We start from the raw sequence: 23,518 nt of genomic DNA, 5'->3' as shown, positions 1-23,518 counted from the left end.
GCAAGACAGCGGGGGAAAGTTAAAATACGTGATAAACACGGAAAAAGTTGGCATGCATTGTTTCGGTCTCCGTGCACAGGGATTATTTGTCATATTATTTTCACATATGATTATTTGTGAAATTGTGCAAACAGGTGCAACACATTTGAAAAGGAAGGCCTGGTAGCATGCAAGCTAATTGATTTAAGGAAAGATTGATTTAAGAACGTTATCACAGTATGTGGCTGTGGCACGGGCGGAAGACAGCGACAATTGGCAGGGGAGGGTCATTTTTTAACAATTCTGTCGGAGGGTCATTGAACAATTTCTAGCAGGCAAGAGAGGGTCATGCAACTTTTGACTGAAGCACTCAAAATTCCTCCGGTGGCCCCTTCAATAAATAACGAACAGTCCCTAGATTGCTGCTGGGCTGTATGTCTTGGTTCATGTCTGTTAACAACTCATTGCCGTCAAACGCGTAGCCTATCTCGCGGTTGCATCCATTACAAACAAACATGCAATGTGAATGTCTGGGATTGGGGAGAGCACTAAATGCTCTACTGCATAAGCACAAAGTCAAACCTTTAAATGAAAAACACTCTTTAATAATCAAAAAAATAAACCGCTAATGAAGTAAACTTGTGACCATCAAAAATCGTTTATCGCCTGTAACTCCGTGAAAACAGGACGTAACAGGAAGGCATTTCACTGAGCAACGGAGGTTAATATGCTCTATATTTTGTCCAAATGATGTCTGTCTATCATTGTTGCACTTTGAGAAAACCAGAATGTTTAATTTGTCCTGCGTTTGTTGTACGGCTGCAAGCGGGATTCACTCGCAGTTAACCAAATATTTCTTTATTAGGGCAGGGCAGGCATATTTCTGGCTATTAAGTTATTTCTAAACCAGTCTGCTAAAGTCTGTAGTGAAGTCTGTGTAGGGTTTTCCAGGCTCCATTTCTTTTTACGAGACACCCTGCTCACTTGAGACATCTACCGGTTGTTTGGGTTGTTGCAGTGTCGTTGCAGCGTCACTGGAAAAATTCAAATTAAAGTCGCGTGATACCGCGTGATCCCGCGCGCGGACCGCGAGTGAAGCTGGCCAAGTCGAAGCACTGCCCACTGTATGGCTATTGAAAAAATGTAAGGTTCATTTATCGGTAACACTTTATTTTAAGGTTCACATGTTAGCCACCAATACATACCTAATTAATACCTGTATTAGTGACTTGTAAGGCATGTGTTAGGCAACATTAACCATTTGTTAGGTGTGTATTCACAAATTTCTTGATCATGACAAATTAGGCCTTTATTATTGATATAATCTTAATAATGACCTTGTAAGCCTTGATCTCTACATACTAATTAGTAGTAAGTACCAAAATAGAATATGCATAACCTACTTGTATACTGTCTGAATAAATCCCAAATAGTAGGAGAACAGTTGTAGAATAAGCAAGTGTATGGCTCAACCTCATTGCTGAATTTCACTGCCCAGGTTGCTGTGTGACCTGAAGGAGAGGCAGGCTGCCATTTGACGGTGCACACAAAAAAATAATTTATCTGAGGTGACGGAACTGTGTTCTGGCCCACTTTCACCCCTGGCTTCTGTACCAAAAGTTCATCTGTGGGTTCTGGACGAATCCCCTAGACCACATATTTGTTAAACAAAACAAATGTAGAGTTGCAAGTTTAATAGATATTAGGTCAATTCAACACATTTAAGTCACATTGTAGGAGTACAAGAAAGAATGAATGAAGAATGGGGTGGACTTCATACAGATACACTAGTATGTAGTATATTAACATAGGACTCTGTGTGAGTCTAGTGCTAGAATCTGAAACCTAGCATTGTTACAGAGGATAATTTAGGGTATACCTGGTGAACTGAAACAAGCTCTACCGTATGTGAGTATTAATATGTATGAGGTATAGAGAGTTAACAGTATGATAACAAAATGCATTTACAAACTTTTAAACAATCCTACACACAACTTAGTTCAGGCATCTTACCTATGTTCTCGGTCTGTGCCATGTTTGAAGTGCACTGGTGCATGACAGTGGTGGTGACACGGCATTCAGTCCCATAGTTCATTATTGTACCTGTAATTGATGGGTAACACAGAAGGTGTTTCTAAGAACTACTTGTTTACTTTCATGGAAAGTGCACAGTTGCAAGTATTTTCACTTCATACTTTCCCAGATATGGGTGGCCCAGATTGTCCTGATAAAAACAAGATATATCATGTATAGCTGGCCCTTACAATGACCAAGATAAGAGCTTAAAAGTAAAGGTACAGTAGTTAGCCTAGAAATCTAGACGCACCCTATTTGCTGCCAGGGCTAGTCTAGCAACTCTCCGTTGGCTTGTGAGCTCGAAAAATTTAACTTCTATCAGGCCAATCAAATCATGTATAGAGTCGTTAGGCGGGCTTAACATAATGATTGATGGCAGAGTTACAACGGTTTGGCTTGAATTGAATTCCCTGCTACTTAATCACAAAGAAGATGGATGTTGCTGTTGGCGAACAGTGTGACTAGCCAACTAGCTCAGCTGGTGGGAAAACGCATGGGACTCATAGCGCTGTCATATTGCGTGCAGAGGGAATTTGAAAGACAACCGATTATCCCGCCCCTCGGACTGAGCACTGCGAACGGTGAGTGCCCAGACCCTACATTTTAATGTGGGTCTGGCTCGTCAGGCTAAAAGGTAGTAAAATTACACTGAAAATAGCCTACGCTATATAATTTTAAAAAATAGTCTAACTACTTTGCCATGTAATTAGGAGAATTTTAGGAAACTATTACAAGAGAAATTGTTGATCAAAGTATTCTAAAAAAATGCCCACCAGTGCCATGGGCCCTATTAGTCAGCAATGCTGTGAAAATGTTTCTTTCATTTTTGCAATGTGTTCCAGCCAGCAAATATCCTGAATGTCTATTATGAAATAGGCTTCTCTGGTCTTTATTCTTCATGTTCCATAATTCCAAATCAAGTCATTTCATGTATTGCATATCATCTTCTGCCACTAATACCACAAGTTATTATGTTGTAGTCATGCAATAAATATAATGACAATATCTGATCTGTTTCCTTTTGCCTTCCCTTCAGAACTCTTTTTACAAGTTGATGATGGGAGACAATAAGTCTGAGACATTTTTTAAGGTCCTGAATGATCGTATGAAAGATGCCCACCAAGAAATCAAGGCCACAGTCTCAGTAAATGTTGGAGAAATGAGCAACAAAGCCAAGGATGAAAAAGAGCTGGACACTGGTGAGCTAGAAAACATAACACTAAAACATAAACATTCCCACCAGCATGATGAAATAAGTGGCTTTAGATATTCATTCTAACACCCCCATCAAGCGCTAGCTAATGACGGGACAAGTTAAATGCAGGGATGTCCCGATACCATTTTTTTCAAACTGATACGGGTACGAGTATTTAGATTTGTGTACTTGCCGATACTGAGCACCGATACCGATATTTCTACCACAAAATAACTAGCATAAAATTGCAATGAATTTTCTTCTCTGCTCTGATTGTTACAATAAGCCTAAAATAAATATAAATAACTAGACTGCATTTCCGGCGGGAACTGCGAAAGTGTGCTTGCCCTGGTCCGGTCACCAACGTGAGCAGACAGTGACATACGCTATGCTGAACCTGGCTTGATCCAAGCATTCTAACAGTGCCTTTCAGTGTTGGAGCAGTGGCAATACCTCAAAAGCTCTATTCAACTATTGCCTTGCGGGTTGAATGCGATTCGTTGGATTTTACCTTTGGCCTGCCTTCGAATTTAGCTTCTATGACTGAGATCAAATCAATAAAATAAAATGACAGCAGTGATTGGCTGCAAAAAATAAATAATGTCACGCGTCTTGCGCCTCTCAAACTGGGCTATCAGGTAACCTACAGAGGAATTGAAATTATGAAATATGACCAAGGCATTAAAAAGCTGTTTGTTTGTCAGGATACTTTTTCACTGATTTATTTTTAAAAAAAAAAGAGCTATGAGTGTGAATGTTATATATTCCATCCCACAAATTATGTTTTACTGGTTTATTTGACAAATAATCTATATGGATTTGCTCTATAAAGACCTTATGTCTGTTTGGGATTGTTTTGTGAGCCTGGGGTTGTTTTGAGAGCCTATTGATGTAGCCTATCTCAGAATAAAGGAATAGTTCATATTACTCTAAACCACCGTCTGTAAATCAACTGTATACTACTGTCTACATTGCACTATATTTCTTGACCTGTCTCTGTATGTTTCATCACCGTTATATACATTGCAACACAGCTCAGATCTTTGGTTGCTATGAAGGCCAGTCGTTCTAAATGGATGGTTGCTATGGCCAAAGGCCAGTTCTATCTCTGCCGTTGTCAAGCGGGCATATCGTAGAATTCTGATTAACCTTATCTTATTTAAAACATCTCTATTTTACTTAGCCCACTTCCATACAGTGGGTCCCATTAAGAAGTGGCCACTTCCTGCACGCTTACCATGATTCACACAGCAGCATTATTAAATTAATCTGTCACCATACGCCTATGCCTACGTTTGCAAAGAAAACATTTTAATTTGATTCACATGAAACATTACATTTCATGTACATGTTGACAATGAGTAGGCTAGTTTTGGTTGTTGGTGGTGTTATTGCATCCCTTAGTTATGCCTACAATGCAAGTTCCCTTAAGCTGTCACAGATGTAGGTGCTACTGTACTTTTAGGGCTAAAGTGCTTCGTGAATTACTGTTAGTAAAAATAGCAGTCCTAAAGTTACACGTGACGAAGTTACGAGTGCAAGCATCTCATATCAAATGACCATGGCATTACGCTAAACAACATAAATCCCAATTAGCAACATACATCTCCTCCCTATAGCTAGCCACACAAGAAATGAATGATACTAAATCTCTGCTTAGCATGCTTCTCCACTTAGCATTCTAATAACAGAAGGGGCACATTTATGTTGACCACTACAACATGACTCATTATGTCTGTAACGTTAACTGTATACATGTAAAACACTTACTTTCATAAAGGACGCACACCATCCAGCACATGGAAACTCAAACTCAAAACGTGTCTCTCTGAAGCCCTGTTCTAGAATCTTTGCTCTGAAGGCTGTGTTGCTAGGCAACATCAAATAAACGAAATGATAGTCTTTCAGTATTAAATGTGTATGTGTGATTCCGAATGGATGTGTGTGGTTTGCAAGAATAAACAAGAAATAACATTTCCAATAATTTCCCATGATAAATTACATAATATTTGCACCTTCCTTACTTGTGAATCTCACACCGTATTTCAAGTAGGCTACTAGTGAAATGTAATACAACGTTGCCACCTAGCGTTCAGATAGGTAGGCTATTTAACATTAACGTGACATTGCTTGTTTATTCTTTCGTCAACTCCATGCTTTTAGGAAAACAATCTTTTTATCATAGTTCCCTCTTCAACGAGCGATTACCAGCTCGTTTTTGTAACAGAGATAGCTGTTTATTGTTTCTAGGTTTACAGAAACACCTATTCATATTAATACAGGAAATCAAGTTAACGCTGCCGACCACTGTTTGTCTATTACATGGCCCAGAATGCCTTGCATGTCTTTACAACAAAACAACCCAGTAAAACCTAATTTCCCGTAAACATATGAATTTGCATACTTGTAACATTTTTAATAATACTCTCCCATCATGACATTTAACAATAAGGAAAAATTTAATTTGAATACCGTCAATGTGAAAACAACTCTATTATGTAAGCTATATATAGCTACTGTTCTCCTTGCTATTTCAGTTCGCAAGTCCATACTATCCCATGGCAGAGCAAGGATTTCATGATTGGGCAAGGTTGCCCGGAGACATTGTGGCTACACGGAGATATTGGGCATACTTGAAAGGCATTGTGATAGAAGGTGAATGGTGAAAAGGTGAATGGTGAGAGTTACCAAATACCTGTGGGTGGTTTGCGAAATGATGGAAACTTTTGGAATATTTCTTTTTTTTTTTAGCTTATGCACCCTCACACTGGAGTCCCCAGTTCATATACAAAATTTGGTATCGATATGTGACAGTGTTCCTGAGATATGGACGACTTCCTGTTTCGGAGCTTCGCCGCTGATTTTGTTTGGCTGTGACGGGCAAACGCTTTCGAAAATCAAAAATCCTTCCGGTAACTTTTGTGAGGCTTGGTCCAAGGATAATGTACGTCAAGTTTTGTGGCGTTCGGACCAAATTTGTGACCTGTGAAAATTTAGTTTCGCTTTCTGTTCAATCCAATATGGCGGACGAACGACACGCCCACCTGACGTCATCTTCGCGACCAACTTACACCGGTACTGACCGGACGTTTTAAAGTTGGAACGGTGTCTCTGTCTCAAAGGGCCTAGGCGCTAGAGCTGACAAAAAATTAGGGAGATGGGAAAAATAATAATAAAACTTAAGAAGAACAATAAGTGTGCTGCTTTGCAGCAAGCACACTTAACTAGATGTACCGCAAAGCAGTACAAAATATGACCGCCGCCCAGTCCAACACATTTTTTCCACAAAAATAAATCACGCTGAAAGGCCTATATGATTCTAACTGTCTCACTAAATTGCATTATCCACACTCAATTCTCAATGGTATCATTCATTTTATACAACCCCACCCCCATCTTGCCTGTTCATAATTCTGAGAAATTCTTGAATTTTGTGCATGTGTGCGTGTACACGTTTATGTGTGTGTGTGTGTGGGCTTGTGTGTTTGCCTGCGGATGTGTGTTTGTGCATGTGCATGCATGCGTACATATGTCTACTGTGTGAGTATGTGTCATACGTATGATTACTGTGAATGTGTGTGCGTGTGTATCTGTTTATGCACATGTGTGCACATGGAATGGGTTAACATGACCCCTGGAGGCCCTACAGTTCTCAAGATATTCACAGACTGTCTGCCCCACCCACCTTTCGGGGGGTCCAGTACAGCGGGGGGGCTACAGATCAAAACGAAAAACGATGGTTCCATGCTATCCATATGGGGTTACATGCCCACCAAGTTTCGTCTACCCCGGTCTTTCAGTGTCCCGGGAATCCTTGACAGAAATTTGGACATGCGAAAAAAAAAAAAAAAAAAAAGAAAACCGCTGCGCGGCGGTCATAATAAAACTTAAGAAGAACAATAAGTGTGCTGCTTTGCAAGCACACTTAATAATGAGTATCAAATAAAATATATAATACCATGCTATTTCAAACAAAAAAACAAACAATTCTGTCTAAAACAAGCCTCCACACTGGCACTGTGTCCATATCTTAATTAAACACATTATTAACTAGACTATTTTGCACTGTCTCTCAGTAAAATCTGATAGGGAACAAAACATGATCCCATGTGACCCTACTGTAGTTCTAGAGACCTTTGTAAAATTGGTGTGGCTCCTTTAAGAATTTAGAGCGAGCGGCCACCTAGCGAGAGAGGGAAAGAGAGAAGATGCCTTTGCCGTCTACTGATTGCTGCCAAAACAGAGTTAGTAAACGAGACATATGCATTGTCTAAACCAGTGTTTCTCAAACTTTTTCAGACGAAGGACCACTTAACCAATAAAAAAGAAACGTGCGGACCACCCAGCTAAAAAAAAAAAAGATTAGACTTACTTCAACAGTATATAAGCCTACACAATAGGCCTACTTACTGAACCACCTTGCTTATTGTCTTTGCACTTGTCTTTTTAAACTGGCATATCTTATATAGACAGTGTTGCAGAACTTTTTGGATTTACTAACAAGTTGGTTCAACATTACAAACAACTCATCTATATTATATTTTACCACGTCTGCTCACGGACCACTTGGGATAGCTTGCGGACCACCAGTGGTCCCCAGACCACACTGGTCTACACTATTGGCCACTGAATAAAGCGGTGATTTTTCACACACTATGTCTTGCATCTGCCTGTTGCTCATGCACTGAGTACTGTTGATACGGAAAACAATTACCAAGCTCGAGTTGCTGCAGCTACAGTGCTACACTGGGGCATGTTCATGAGCCCCCATGTTCATGCCCCCACAACGTAGCACAAACAAATAGCAGTGTTTTTAATATTTTTTGGATGACATGGGGGGCCAGCATCACGCAGGTAATCTAGGATACTAAAGATTTTAGATTCTGTGTGTTTTAGTGACCATGTGGAAGTAATAATTATGACCGCCACTAGCATAGCTAGCGAAGCGGTCATATAGGGATTGTCATCTACTTCCTGAATTTTTGGTCAACGATACCAGGGACACCGAAATTTGGTGGGCATGTAGCCCCACTAGACTTTCACGGAAAAATGTAATTTAGTCCCCGGGGGCCAAATTTGAAATGTGATTCCTATTTCTTCTTGAAGCCAAAATAAACCTGAGAATGTTTATCGGATATGCTTGCAGGGTTCCCACGGGTCATGGAATTTCTGGAATATCATGGAATTTTGGAAAGTCTATTCCAGACATGGAAAGTCAGGGAATTTTATCATTTTTGGGGCAAAGTCATGGAATATCAGGGAATTTCGTTGACACAGTTTAAAATTTACTTGCAAAAATACATGAATACAAATATTTCCACGCAGGATTGGTGCATATCTGGTTATTAGCTTTACTGCTTGCTTGAGTAGCCCAACTTTGTCAATTCCAGGCGTGCCTGCAGGTGTACGTCCGTACGCACTGTGCGTACCATCAGACTACTCAACAGCAAGAGGAAATTTCCCTTGTGTGTGCATTCACACCAAATTGGCCCACTATACCTTCCCAACTATGGACCTGTATCCCATTAGCTGCATGCCATCAGGCTGCAATTTACAATTTTCTATTACATAAAGTTAGTGAACACGTTGTCAAAATTAACGCGCACACATTTTGTTTGAGCAGGAGAGAGAGAATACGCACGCAACTAGGCAACTTGTTGTTTTCTTTTACTCGGCTATCTATATATGGTAATCAGCACACAATGTTGAGCTAATTCACTAACTCAATACTCCATCATGGATATCACAAGTTTAAACAACGAAAACAGAAAGGATGGATGCAGCAAAGCTAGAGGAGTTATTCCAGATGGGCAAGAACAGGCAATTGCTTGTCAGAACCTTAAACTGCATTACACAGCTGTTTAAAGCCAGACGTCACGGTAAGCTAGAACAAAACTAAAGGTAACTTTAGCCTGTATAGGGCTGTATCAAGTTGTCCAAATGAATAGGTCATTGTATACGTTGTTGTATTATTGCATGTGAATGTTGCTGTGCTATGTAGGCTACTATTTTGCTGACCAATGCACGGACCTAAAACCGGGAAACTGACAAATATTGTCCACGCGTGATTTTTATTTTTTTTTGTGATGGGTGTGCGTAGCGTACCATACCATTAATTCCTGCAGGCGCCCCTGGTCAATTCAATGCCCATTTATTCATCTCCAGGTCTAAAAAAGTAAAAAATGACATGTCAGACGCTAGACGGCTGCTGTGAAATTATTAGTCTGTATATTGTACCATTCATTATAGTAAGTCATGGAAATTCAGTTTTTTTTGTCAGGGAAAGTCAGGGAAAAGTCATGGAATTCTACATTTGACTTAGAGTGGGAACCCTGTGCTTGGTTTTTACTGCAGGTAGGTTACTAATCTTTCACCAGCTTGATGTTATACTGTATATCCATAGGTAGGCTAAAATAATGTTAACGTTTGCATAAGTTGAGTGATGGAGGCTAGTTTAATTGTTGGTGTAGTTGTGAAACATAAACGCGGTTATACCGAGCAAATTGATAACAGCACTGTAATTGTCTCTTTCGACTGTCATCCCATTGTGTTCTGACCATACTGACAGGATTCTTACGTGCGTCCATTCTCTATTCTCTCCAAAATGTGCCCGTTCTATAGGCTGGCCAAGTGCGTAATTCTGCGGCATAAAGCAGATGTATTTGTTTATTGTACAGAAAAATAAAAGTAACCTGTCAAGCAGTGAATTGCAGTCAAGAAGTAGGGCAAATTAATTTACGAAACCAAAACGTGGGTCAGTTGTCTAAGCCTCTATTGCGTAGCCTGTTAAAAACGTTGCTAGATAGACGTTCTAGAGAGACGTTAGCGTTTGCGATTGACAACGTTGTGATAAGTAGGCTATAACAATAACTTTGCAAAGTTAACTTGAATGCATCAATTTAAAACAAAGTTGTGTAGGCTACACCGCGCCAGTTGTAGTGTGCATGAACAGTTGTTATACCATGGTCTAGGTTGAAAAGGGTGTTGTTTAAAAAGTGATATACTACACCTATAAAATTATTATATGGTTGCTTGACAACGCCAGAGTTAGTCCACTCAGCTGCGACTTATCAACATTCCACAGCGTTGCGATAAACAGCTGAAAATACTAAAGATTTTAGCTCTAAAACTCATTTAGTGTTAATAATTGATTTCATATTTAGCGAGTAGGGGATAACGCCCTTCGATGCGTCCATTATCAGAAATAAATGAACTTTGCAGAAGCAACAGTCCACCGCTTAGCGTCAGACGGTTCACGCTTCCGCGTCGTCCATTTATTTCTGATAATGGACACCTCGTCGGGCATTATCCCTTACTTGCACAAGACACCGTTTTGATTTGCGTAGGGGAGGTGCGGGCTGAAGCCAACCTGTTTGAGGGAGAGCGGTGCAGGGAGAGAATGCGTGCTCTGTCCTGCGCATATTTATACAATAAAATAATGTGTCTAGGCTAATCTATATTTTCAATAAGCAATCACTGCATGCCTATGGAAACAATAAGTCAATAGAGATATCAAGAGTAACGCAGGAATGGATGTTACAGTTATTCAGTAACTGTAACGAATTACTGAAATTTGAATTGTACTTTGTAACACGTTACCCCCAACACTGACAATAACAGAGACAGCAAATTAAGATATTTTTTCGTTTTGTGGAGCGGCACCGGTACCACTGTGTAGCCAAGCCTTATGCCATAGGCTACCCAAGTAGCCTAAATTGAGGTAATGTTTAATTATGCATGATTTATTTTGTTATTGAATTCGTAGGCTGGGATTCTCCCTGAAAGTAATGCCCACTGTAAGTTAGTGAGCCACAACACTAATGTTCGCTAATGCGATGGTTTGCTGATGGAAGATATAGCCTAGGATAAGATAAGATATAAAGTCCTTGGTGGCCCTGTCAGCAGCTTTGTAAAATGTTGCATTAAGACCACAAAAAGTCTAAACAAAATAAATGTGAGCAACTAAGCTTTCATTCCCAAACACTCACTAGACTATGTACAGTACAGTGCCAAGTTTGACGTTGTTTGGATTAGTAGGCCTAATGCATATGTCGTTGAATATATTAGTAAAAGCTTTCTCCGCTCTACTACCCCTTTTACACAGCACAGCACATGGGACCAGAGACTGAGGTGGTAGTGGAGTTTTGCTAATGGTCCCGAATTTAAGAACGTTTCAGAATGCCACACAGCTACAGACGAATGGCAGACAGAGCGAGATGTCACTTATGCTGCCTACCAGAGACTGTTTTTAAGTCACATCATTAATAATTTCATTTGATGATGCATCATATGAATAAAGTTATTCAATAGGCTTTACAATAAACATAGGCTATAGCCTTAAAGGAGAATTCCAGTGTGATATTGACCTAAAGTGTGTTGAAACATGATACCGAGTGTGAACGTATGTCTCATAGCCCATCTCGGCTTGTCCTCTGCACTCCAAAATCTGGCGCTAGTTAGCCGATGCTACCAAGAGGTTTTCAATGTGGGTGCCTCGAGCATCGGCCTAGCCATGCCAATAAATCACTATTTTACACCATTTACGAGGCTCAATGTATCTCCACACTTCATTGGTAGACTTCCGAGGGCCCTGACATTTAAAACGAGACATTGAGAACTTTGAAAAAGCACTTGTAGTTTACTTACAAGACGATTTATACAGACAGTATCTTCATGAAGTTTAGCGTTTGCAGCCTTCTTGAATTTAGTCCACGATAAATTCGGCGGCAGTAAGAATGAACAGGTATGATAAAGGATCAGATTCCAAAAATAATTCCGTGGAAATGCATGGATTCCAGTTGCTGCTACTGGAAGAAACTGGAATGCCGCTATGCGGTACATCTAGTTAAAAACAGCATTTGGGCATCTCAAAAGCATAACTAACATCAGAGGTTTGGGGTCTAAGCAAGTTTAAGAGAAACTTGGCTGCTTTTACATCCTGTTGTCTTGCCTTTCCCTAAAGTCCTTTAGACAGCCACAGTTAATTCAGAATGTGACAGCGAACATTTAAAAAAAATCTGTGTGTAAATCAGGAAAGTATGTACAAGTATTGACTTGAACTACAAATTATAACAGATGTATAAATACTTCCATTTCATATTGCTTTAATTCTCTATTTCTCCTTTTTTATCAGGGTCACAGCAGCTAGTTTTTCCACAGACCCCATTGCTCCCCTTCAGCTCCAATTTTCCAGTGTCCCCAGCTGCTGCCCTCTCCCCTTCCCAAGAGCAACCTGAGCAGGAGATTGAGGTGGAGATGGGTCCTTCTGTCAGTATCATGAAACCTATTCTGCGCTTCCTGCAGCTTCTGTGTGAGAACCACAACCAGGACTTGCAGGTGATTACAGCTCTTTAATCCTGTCTTGTGTGAACTACAACATCCTCTTAACCCCAATGATGCCTCTATTTAGATTGTCGTGATGTTCCTCAGAGACCCTAGAACTCCAATCCTTGTATGAAAGAATGTCACTGATGCTTTCAGCACTGTGTAAAGATCAGGACTGGAAGTTAGACAATACACAGAAGTGGAGGACCCAAAAAGCTTTTGTTTAGTATAGCACACCTAAGTGTCCTGACTTATGCCCATTCAACTTTTAACTTAGGCTATAGGCCTACAACAGTCTAATTTCGCATGGACAGCTAGCATCCGCTTAGTTCGTTTTTTTAAATAACGTTGTTTGTTGCTTCTACACACGTCATCTCCAGTGGTTCAGTTTTACTTGCGCAGACGCGCCTACATTGAATGAGCGCTGGGAGTTACAGGGAATTAGAAGAAAGTTTCTCGTAACTGCTTCCTTATGTTGGAATGTGCAACAATGTACAAAAATGTAAGGGATACCTACAGTACAGGCCAGTACAGTACACACCTTCTCATTTCAATGCGTTTTTTTATTTTCATGACTATTTACATTGTAGATTCTCATTGAAGGCATCAAAACTATGAATGAATGCAAAGTTATTTGGCCCACAGATGAATATTTGTCAAGTTATGGCTTGCTGAATATGGTATTAAATAAAAGAAATAGCAACTTTGAAGAAACTAGAACTAGAACTAGAATAAGACATGTTTTCAGTTATTTCACACTTTTTTGTTAAGTACATAGTTTTGATGAATCTACAATGTAAATAGTCATGCAAATAAAGGAAACGCATTGAATGCGAAGGTGTGTCCAAACTTTTGGCCTGTACTGTGATATCTGCAACAGTGGTAGGCTACTGAAAACTGTTTGATATTCTGTTCATATACTGTTCATATACACTTTTGAATTGATGTGCTATGCTGACTTGTTAAATGTAAGCCTACAATGGTTTATTATAACATCCCAGTATTTTATTTCATCAGTCATCATGTTCATTTTTGCCATATCTGGTCATCCTCTTTATCTTTAAGGCTACACCGTTTCAAGCAGAAACTCAGAATGCTCAAAAAATGAAATAGGCCTAGGCTAGCTGCTTTAAGCTACACTTCAGTGTTTGACTTGAAACAATTCCGGCATAATTGCTTTGAATGTTTTAGTTTTTCGTCCCCCATGCCTGCTTTATAGGCTGTTTTATGTCCCGGCCGGCCAGAAAGGACGAATGAAACAAAATGTGGGAACACTCCATAATAAGGTGCCATAATAAATAGCAAACTAGTAATTACCTAACCCTTTGTTAATATTTGTTAATTGTTACTAAAATTTCTATTTGGCACAAGTTTTTTTTTTAACAAATAGAAAACAATTTATTAACTAATATTGTATTACTATTTGTTAATAGTTAACTAAATGTCTTTTTGGCACTAATTAGCAGTTATTTCTTACATTTAAATGTTTATTTACAAACTATATGTTAATATACCCTGGAAATCCAGAGTTCTCGCGAGAGCACAATGGGGTTTCCTCTGCGAGACACTCTGGCAATGAGCAATGATGCACCCCGGGGAACCAGCTAAACTGATGAAGACAGCGCTGCAACGTTGGAGGACAGTACACATTGGTCGTAGTGTTATCCGATTGCGTCGAAGTCCGAAATCATTCAGAGTAAACATGGTCTAGTGTTATCCAATTGTGTGCAGTGAGATTTTTAAATGCATGCTTGTTGTCGCCCCTCGAGTTGGGCCATTACATTGTTCGTGGCCAGATCCTTAATCTTTCTAGATTACCAGGGTCTGGATTTTCCAGGCTAATGTTAATATAAAAGTTAATGACATATTATTTAACTATTTGTTATTAAACTGTGCTTCTGCCTATCTCAATATGAACCACTCCTCATAGGACACTCCTCATAGGACTTTACAATAACTTTAGAATAACAATAACTTAACAATACAATAAAGTTGGTTAAGCTTAATTAATATATTAGTAATATATAACTATCAGTGTGGTAATATAGTAATATACATAGACAGATTATAATATTATATCTACACAGATTAGTAATATACACAGACAGACAAAGCTAATGGCATGAACAATGTTGACACAGTAACTAATGTCTCACAGTCTGAAAATCCTAGTACATCGCACAGGTGAGGTCTAGATTTGGTCACATTCTTAAGCCAGTTGACAGACTGATTCAAACTATGTCAAGATAAGATATTGTTCACACACATCCGTCTATGCAGGCTATCTGCAGGTCAGTGTTTCAGGATTTTCATGATTAGACATAGTTAGAGTTGAGGTCATACACGTTTGGTGACATGTTATGTGGTCCAAGCTTTTCTGATGAGCTTTATGCAGATTTTTTCTGTTTTTGTTTTGTTTTCTTATCTTTTCCTAGTGGCTTTAGTACACAGTGTATATGGGTCTTGTGGGGTGTATAAGGCACCCTACCTGCCAGTGGTTGGTTGGGTGAGAGTTTGCGCACCTCTTCTTCCACTTCATCCTTGGGTACCTTTGTGGTTGACTGTCCTGTAATTGGTGACCCTCTGTCTAGTGTTTGAAAGTAGTGTACTTTTTGCCTTTAGAAGTACTATTTGGTTGCTGCTCGAATTTGGTGAAATTCAGGGGAGGTGGGTGTAACAGAGTTAGAAATGTAGTTTAGTGCTTGTATGTGGATTTCGCCGTAATTAAGCAGCTTTATTGAGATTGGTGTTTTGGAGCCCCCTTTGGAGAAACGGTATACTGCAGCTCTGCTGCGTTTTGTCCTTGTGTGTTGCCGTACCCATTCAGAAACGGTATGCTTTGCATTGGGTAGGTTGACTGTACAAAGTACTCCCCACTTTGTTTTAATTTTGTAACTGTAAAATGTTGTTTAAGTTGAAAACTTCAACATATCACCTGTATTATATTACTTTACATGTATTGTTAGGATTTGGGTGCAATTCTAGCAACTTCGAGAAAGTTTATTAATGTTTTCATTATGACCACCACAAGTTCATACACACTGAGTCTAGTGTTAATTTCGTCAGACGAGACAAGAGGAAATATGTTCGTCAACGACCCTTTTTTTCATGACTAAGACGAGACGATGACGAGACGGCAGTAATGTCCTGAAACACTGACAAAGACTATCTTAAGATGCATTATTGTTGACGAAAAAAGAAGAGACTAAAATGTTTTGCATGAAATAAAAACTAAGATAAAATCTCCCTTCATGTTCGTCTACAAAATGAGAAGACAGAATATCTAGCTGTTACGTTTTCAAAATATTCAGAATGAGTTCATACGCAACAGCTTTCCTGTAGGCTAGTCTACGTGCTGCTGCTGCAACCCTGTGGCTGCAACACGAAACTACATGGAACAAGAACACTGGAGATTTCTGCCAGAGTTAGCAAGCTAACTACCTAAGCTTTATGCCACAATGCTACATACCCAGAAGTTGAAGCTTCTCTCATACAAATTAACATCCCCCAGAATGTCCATACGAAAATGTTCAGCATGAAATGTCAACTATTCATCTAGTTAGACTGATGATGCAAAGTTTGCTAGCAAGTAAGCTAATATAGAAAGTTCGCTAGCAAGTTAGCTATGGCTAAGATGGAGAGTCTGTTTGGGGAATGTGTTGTGTTTAGCTATATATAAGCCATCTAGCGAGGCGGAGTAAAACATTAATAGTTTGGCTTACGACAGTGTTTCTCAAACTATTCCAGTTTCAGGACCACTTAACTAACCCTAGCTAAAAAAAAAAAAAAAAGATTAGACCTACTTCAACAGTAGCCTATAATTAGTCTATAGGCCTACTCACTGAACCACCTTGCTTATTGTACCACACTTTGAGAAACACTGGTCTATGAATATGACAGTGGTCCAGTCAAATCTTTTACTGTCTATGGTCAAATCCCAGCCGAGCTATAACTGTAGCTCGACTTACCTGTGCATGTAAACATACTGACTGACAAAAAATCAGAATGAGTAATTATAACAGACGAGTAGCCCTGTGGACACACAATATTGTTGGAAAATTGAGATGTGTGAAACACTATTTGACTCAAATGGTAATCAGAAATAATTTGTTATAAAAAAAGACTGAAATGTGTTGACTAAAACTGACTAAGACTAAGATACCTTTAGTTTTCTTTTGACTAAAACTAAAATGACGAGACTTTTAGTCGACTAAAACTTGACTAACAAAAATTATATTTGAATGACTAAATATGACAAAGACTAAAAAGGACATTTTGTCCTAAGACTAAGACTAAATTAAAAATAGGTGACAAAATTAACACTAACTGAGTCTTACGTGACTAGCTGTAAACTCCGCTAGCAACTTTCCATGCATTCAGTGTAGTTTAGTTTAGTGTGCATGGAAAGTGCAATTCAGTCTAGCGGGTAATGAATGTGCATTTAGTTTAGCATTATGTTTATGCATTACCTCCGTATGGTCTACGTCGGTGAATGTTTAGTGAGTCTCTTAGAATATTAATTAACTGTCGTTCTGTGCACCTGAACATTCCATGTCGCATGTCTCCCTTGCTAGTAGGGCTGACAGTGATGGTATAGGAATGATGCATGTAATATAGCCCATTCAACTACTTTTTATTTTGCTTGTGCAGATGCTGTTGTATGTATGCCAGTGCCTGAAGGCATGTTTTGTTTTAACTTTTCCTAAAGAAATAAATGCGATAAGCCAGTTTTTGTCTCAGTCCTTTCACCATCTGACTAATAGTTATATATTACTAATATATTAATACAGCTTAACCAACTTTATTATAAGGGGCCCCACACTGATAGCTATATATTAATGATATTGTAATGCCGAAGAGTAGTTAGGAGACGGGGAGGGTGAGATATCGTTCCAAACTCTGGTAATTTATTTTAGTAAAGGATATACAGGCTAAGGTACGGGTAGCAGGAGGTGTCCACTACAAAACAACAAACTGATCCTGACACAACACAACGCAACACACCCCACTCGCACGTAATTCACTTCTACTCTGACTAAACTTACTAGACGTCTTAGAACCCCCTATTCTATTCCCTCCCCTTATCAATCGCTAACCTATCCGAACCCCTAAATATTCCCTCCCGGACACCTTCCCCCAATCAAAACATATCAGAACTCATTGACACATTCCATGACACAGGAGGGAGAGGGAGACACAGAAACTCGCGCGCGCACACACACACACACACACACACACACACGCACAAGCCGTGAAAACAGAAGACACAGGGGAACAGGGGAAAGTCCAACATGGGGGCAAATAGCCTCGGCGCTACACTGCCCCCCCCTTTAAGTTCCTCGCCCTCGAGAAAAGATGGCCTCATCAAAGCGATGAGGCGGGCGAAGTCCTCTCCTGGGCCTCAGGCTATATAGCATATGCAAGCTGATGTTGCTGGAGCCGCTACGGTGACGTACAGGAATGTCGTCCGGTGCTGCCGGTCTTCGGTGGGCACATGATCTCCATCCGGATGAGATGGTGCTGGACACGTCCGTGAGCCGGTGAGCTGAGCGCCTACGAGCACTCTCCTCCCTGTGGTCGTCAGGCACAGGCGAGAAGGAGCACGCTGCCGCTGGATGGCCCACACCTGCTGGTCTTTGCTGGGGCTGACGCCCCATGGGCCCTCTCCTCCCTGTGGTCGTCAGGCACAGGCGAGGAGGGGCATGCCGCTGCTGAGCGGCCCTCACCTGCTGGTCTCCGCTGGGGCCGGCGCCCGTGGGCCCTCTCCTCCCTGTGGTCGTCAAGCACAGGCGAAGCAGGGTTTGGCCAGCACAATCCCAAGCCTGGTTGAACCTGGTTGCCTCCAGGTCCACCTGGAGTGTTCAGCTCCTCCAGGTGTTCCTGGAACACTCCTAGGGACCAGGGCAACGGGATGATAGACCTCGCCCTCCTCTGAGGTTCCCCACCCATCCCCTGGCGCTGCATGTCCAACTCCTCCAGGTTCAGGGCAGTTCACCCCAGGGGAACGACGCGGACTTCCACGAGCAAAGGGATTACGATCCCCTCGGTACGGAGCCAGCCTATCACGGTGGTGGACCACACACCGCGCTCCAGGTCTTTTACGGATGCGATATGTCACCTCCCCAACTCTCTCTACCACGTACGCAGGCCCGTCCAGTCGCCCGGAGTCGAGCTTGGGCGACCGTCTTTTTTTTGCCGTTTTGGCCCATACACCCAGACCAACTCACCCACAGTAAAGTCAAGTCCTGCACTATGGTGGTCATATGCTCTCTTCTGCCAAATTCCAGCTTGAATGGCTTGATGGCGCGCAAAGTCATGAGCTAGCTGGAGTCGGTCTTGCAGTTGATGTGCATACTCAAGCCCTGCAGGGACATCTGGAGTATCAGGGGGTAGGCCCATGAGGAGTGAGGGTGGGGTCTGCAGCTCTCTACCAAGCATCAACAGCGCTGGAGTACAACCTGTGGACTCTCCGACTGCAGTGCGACTTGCCATGAGGACCAGAGGAATCTGCAGGTCACAATCTCTCTGATCCTGCTGCACACACAAGGCTAGCTGTTCGGCAAGGGTGCGGTTGTACCTTTCGACAAGGCCGTCACTTTGAGGGTGGAGAGCAGTGGTTCGAGTCTTACGAATGCCCATCCGCTGACAAAAATCCGCAAAGGTGCGGGACTCAAAGTTCCGCCCTTGATCAGTATGAAGTTCTGCAGGCACTCCGAACCGAGCAAACATGCCCCCAAGGAGCACCTCAGCTGTAGTACACGCGTCTTGATTGGCCACAGCGTACGCCTCGGGCCACTTGGTGAAGTAATCCACGGCCACGATGATGTAACGGTTTCCCTGGGGTGTCAATGGTAAGGGCCCCATCACATCCACAGCTGTACGGTCCATCAGGTAGCCTACCCTCCTCTGCTGAAGTGGAGCATGGAACGGCCCACGGGTCCCTTACGGGCAGTGCATGCGTCACACCGGCGGCAGTAGGACTCTACATCCCTCCTGCACGTGCTCCAATAGAACTGTTGCCGCACACGCTTCAGTGTCTTTTTTCACCCCAAAGTGACCCACTCCAGGTTGCCCATGCATGGCTGCGAGGACCAATCCGCAGCTAAACTTCGGGACAACAGTCTGCCATTTAGGTGAACCTGTTGCAGGCTCCACCCAGCGTCTCTTCAGCACCCCGTCATGTAGGGCCAACCCATCCCGCATGGACCACAGGCCCCTCACTGTGAGTCCATGAGAAGCTACATCTTCCCAGGATGGGCGCTGTCCAGCCTCCACCCAGCTGATCACAACCTGGAGCTCTGGATCTTTACGTTGTTCGGTAGCCCAGGACATGTTGGAGGCCGGTAGTATGGCTTGGCACTGAATGGCTAGCAGTTCATCCTCTAACACGTCAGGCAACGTGCCCTCAGCGCTGCCAGGTAGACGACTGCACTGTGGACATGCAGCTGAACAGCTCCTCCTGGACAGCCCATCAGCATTCTGGTGGTTTTCTCCCTTCCGGTGCTGAATCTCAAACTGAAACTCCTGTAGCTGTTCTATCCAACGGGCGACCTGACTCTCTGGCTCACAGAAAGAGAGGAGCCAATGCAGGGAGGCATGGTCAGTCCACACCATGAAAGGAAGGCCACACAGGTAATGCTTGAAATGACGAACAGCTTCGACAACAGCTAACAGTTCTCTCCGGGTCATACAGTAGTTGCGCTCAGCTCTGTTGAAGGACCGACTGTAATACTCAATGACCCTCTCCCCATCTGCTGTCACCTGGGATAGGACGGCCCCGAGGCCTACATTGCTGGCGTCCGTGTCCAGGATGAAAGGGAGCTTCGGGTCTGGCGCCACAAGGATTGGTGAACTACAAAGAGCCAGCTTCAGATTGTCAAAAGCATGTTGTTGCTCAGGCCCCCAATGAAATTTCTGTTCCCTCCGAGACAACTGGTGGAGTGGGGCAGCCACAGTGGCAAAGCTTGGAACGAAGCGGCGGTAGTATGAAGCCAGACCCAGGAAAGACCTTAACTGTCGTAGGTTGCAGGGGGCTGGCCAGTCACGCAGCTTCGGTCTTCCGGTGTTCAGTAGCAACCCCCTCTCCAGTCACGTGGTGTCCAAGGAAGGTGACGGCGCGTTGCATCAGACTGCATTTCTCTGGGTGTAGCTTCAGGCCGGCTTGGGCTATTCTTGTGATGACTGCATCTAGATGACGTAACGCAGACTCAAAGTCCTTGCCATGTACGAGCAGGTCATCAAGATACACAAGACACCTTTCTTTGGGAATTCCCTGCAGCACACGCTCCATCAGTCGCTCGAATGTTGCGGGCGCATTACAAAGCCCAAATGGCATGGTTTTAAACTGCCACAACCCTGTCCCCGTAGTGAACGCTGTCTTTGGTCTGGCATCAGCAGCGAGGGGCACCTGCCAGTAACCAGACCGGAGGTCCAACGACGAGAACCACTTCGACCCACCCACCTGATCCAGGGACTCGTTAATCCGGGGTAGTGGATATGAGTCCTTAACAGTGACCTCGTTGAGCCGCCGAAAGTCGATACAAAACCGCCAGCTGCCATCTTTTTTTGGGACCAATACAACCAGAGAAGCCCAGGGGCTGTCAGAGGGCTCGATGACTCCAGCACCCTTCATTTCCTCCAGACACTGTTCTGCAGCCAGCTGTCGAGAATGGGGCAAGCGACATGCACGTTGACGGATAGGGGTTGCATCACCAGTGTCAATGCTGTGTTGAATCAACGGGGTCCAACCAACATCACCGGGGGTTGCAGCAAAAACAGCACGATGATGGTCCAGCACAGCCCATAGCATCTGTTTTTGTGACTCATCAAGGCCTACGCTGTTGTCTTCCCACAATGGATGGTGTGTCTGTGTTGGTGCATCAGTGACCAGTGCTGGAGGCTCAAGTTCCACTACAGCAGGAAAGGGGCGTAGGGGAAGTGGAGTCTCGGACCCAGAGCAGGCTGCTGAAAAAGGCACAGGAAGATCTGGGGTAGTGGGTATGGTCTCAGGTGCTGGCGGGTCAGGATTCTCAGCCGCATGGAGCACACCAACACAGTTTAACAGTGGTCGAAGGGGTGAGGGGCTGAAACAGATGGGCGCAGTGTTTGACTCTCCAAGTCTGAGGCATGCTGCCCCCAGGTCAATGACCGCCGCTGCAGCATGAAGGAAGTCAATGCCAAGGATCAGCAACCCAGACGCGTATGAAAAAGTTTCCAGCCACCTGGATCTCTGCCTCACACTGGCCGACATAGGCACACGCTCGCCGGTGACGGTAGTTAAAGGGACACTGGGGGGCTGTAGTGCATGGTTCACCAACAAGCTGGGGTGGACTAGAGTGACGGTGGAACCAGTGTCTATTAAAGCTTTAACTGGATGACTATCTACAACAGCAGATACATGACAGCACTCGACTAGGCCACAAGCAGATGAAACAACACTGACGGGAGACTCTACACTGCACACAGGACCAGGAGACACTCCCATTACTCCGGTCCCTTCCTGTTTCCCTGCTGTAAAGAGCCAACAGCTGAGTCTAGTGTGGTGCAGTCCCGGCGCAGGTGGCCTCTCTTGCCACAGCGCCAGCAGACGGCAGAGTCGTGGTCAAAAGAGGTAGGCCAAAGAGCAGATGGAGGATAGCTACCGTAACCTAGATAGACGGCAAAGGCCCTACCCCAGCTACGGCTACCCCAGCTGTTCGCGGTTCTTGCTGGCTGTTCGTCAAAAATCCCCTCAATGGCATGGGCCTGCTGAAGCGCCTCTTCAAGAGTGGTGGGTTGCTGCAGCCACAGTTGTTGCCTAAGCCTCTCGGGTGTCAGACCACGAATAAATGCATCCAAGGTGAGGGCATCTCTTACTTCCACATTAAAAGATCGATAGCTGCACTGAGCTAGGTGCTGTATGTCAGCCATGAAAACACCCAGTGTCTCCTTGTCCTGCCGCACACGTTCCTGGAACTGCTGATGGCGTGACACAGTGGGAGTGGTGTCTCCGAACCGACGAGACAATGCCCTGTGTAGCACATCTGCCTGGGTCACCTGGCTGCCGCGGACGTCAAGAAAAACCTGCAGCGCATCCCCCTCCAATGCAGCCGCCAACTGCCCCACTCTATCCTCTTCACTCCAGCCATTAGAGTTAGCCATTAGCTCAAACTTTTCACGAAAGGCTTCATAAGAGGTACGACCATCGTATCTGCCCAACTTCAGGAAACTTCTATCGTAACTCCCCCTATTTCCACCGGTCCCGTATTTCCACCGTCTTGCGTGTATGTGTCACTTAATATCCATTTCTATACAAACCAAGACAGCGGACTCCTATAGAAACGCAACCACCCACAACATAGGTGTATCTAAATTAGTTATGTACCAAAAATGACATTTTACCGTGACTCGAGGAGCTGTAAACAGTGTTGTAAGGCTGTGTGTACACAACTGCTTGGAGCTCCAGTGGAATTTTAATTTCACGACGAGAATTCTCGGTCTAACCGTCCATGTGCCGTTGAAACGGTGTAAATAGGCGACCCATCAGGCCAGCACTATAACTCCGAGCGTGGTAAACAAAATCGGATATTTCAGGCAGTAAATGCTCCCGTTAAGAACCAAACCAGGTTTTGTTCAAATATACACAACTATGGCTACTGAAAAATTTAAGGTTCATTTAGTAAATGTTATTTTGAAGTGTTAAAAAACATTGTTGTTTTAGAATTTCTGAACAAAAGTGGTGATAATTGGGGGTGTTACGATATTACGCACAGGTTCAGGTGCAACCAGAGGGGTCAGGGGGATAGACGGCCCAGTCTCTGTAGCTGTAGCATGCCTGCCGGTAGAATGACTGACCCCCCGGTGAGGCCCAGTCACTGGGGAGTTAGCACACTGATGGTGTGAAGGTCGAGTGTTTGGCAACTGTGTGGTGTTCTCTCTATGTGTATAAAATAGACCGGTTGCCTC

At 43.1% G+C, this 23,518-nt stretch overlaps 1 protein-coding gene across 1 annotated transcript in view; it reads left to right on the top strand.

The window, feature by feature from the left end:
* Positions 1-23,518, top strand: part of itpr3 (inositol 1,4,5-trisphosphate receptor, type 3) — a 199,040-nt gene that overhangs the window by 130,810 nt on the left and 44,712 nt on the right. Inside the window, exons 40-41 of the mRNA XM_048240949.1 lie at positions 3,092-3,254; positions 12,384-12,586. Of these exons, the coding sequence (XP_048096906.1) occupies positions 3,092-3,254; positions 12,384-12,586 (366 nt within the window). The remainder of the gene's footprint in view (positions 1-3,091; positions 3,255-12,383; positions 12,587-23,518) is intronic.

This window comes from Alosa alosa, chromosome 4, assembly GCF_017589495.1.
Source record: "Alosa alosa isolate M-15738 ecotype Scorff River chromosome 4, AALO_Geno_1.1, whole genome shotgun sequence".
In the NCBI taxonomy this organism is placed as follows: domain Eukaryota; kingdom Metazoa; phylum Chordata; class Actinopteri; order Clupeiformes; family Clupeidae; genus Alosa; species Alosa alosa.
This window is presented reverse-complemented; position numbering and strand designations above follow the sequence as displayed.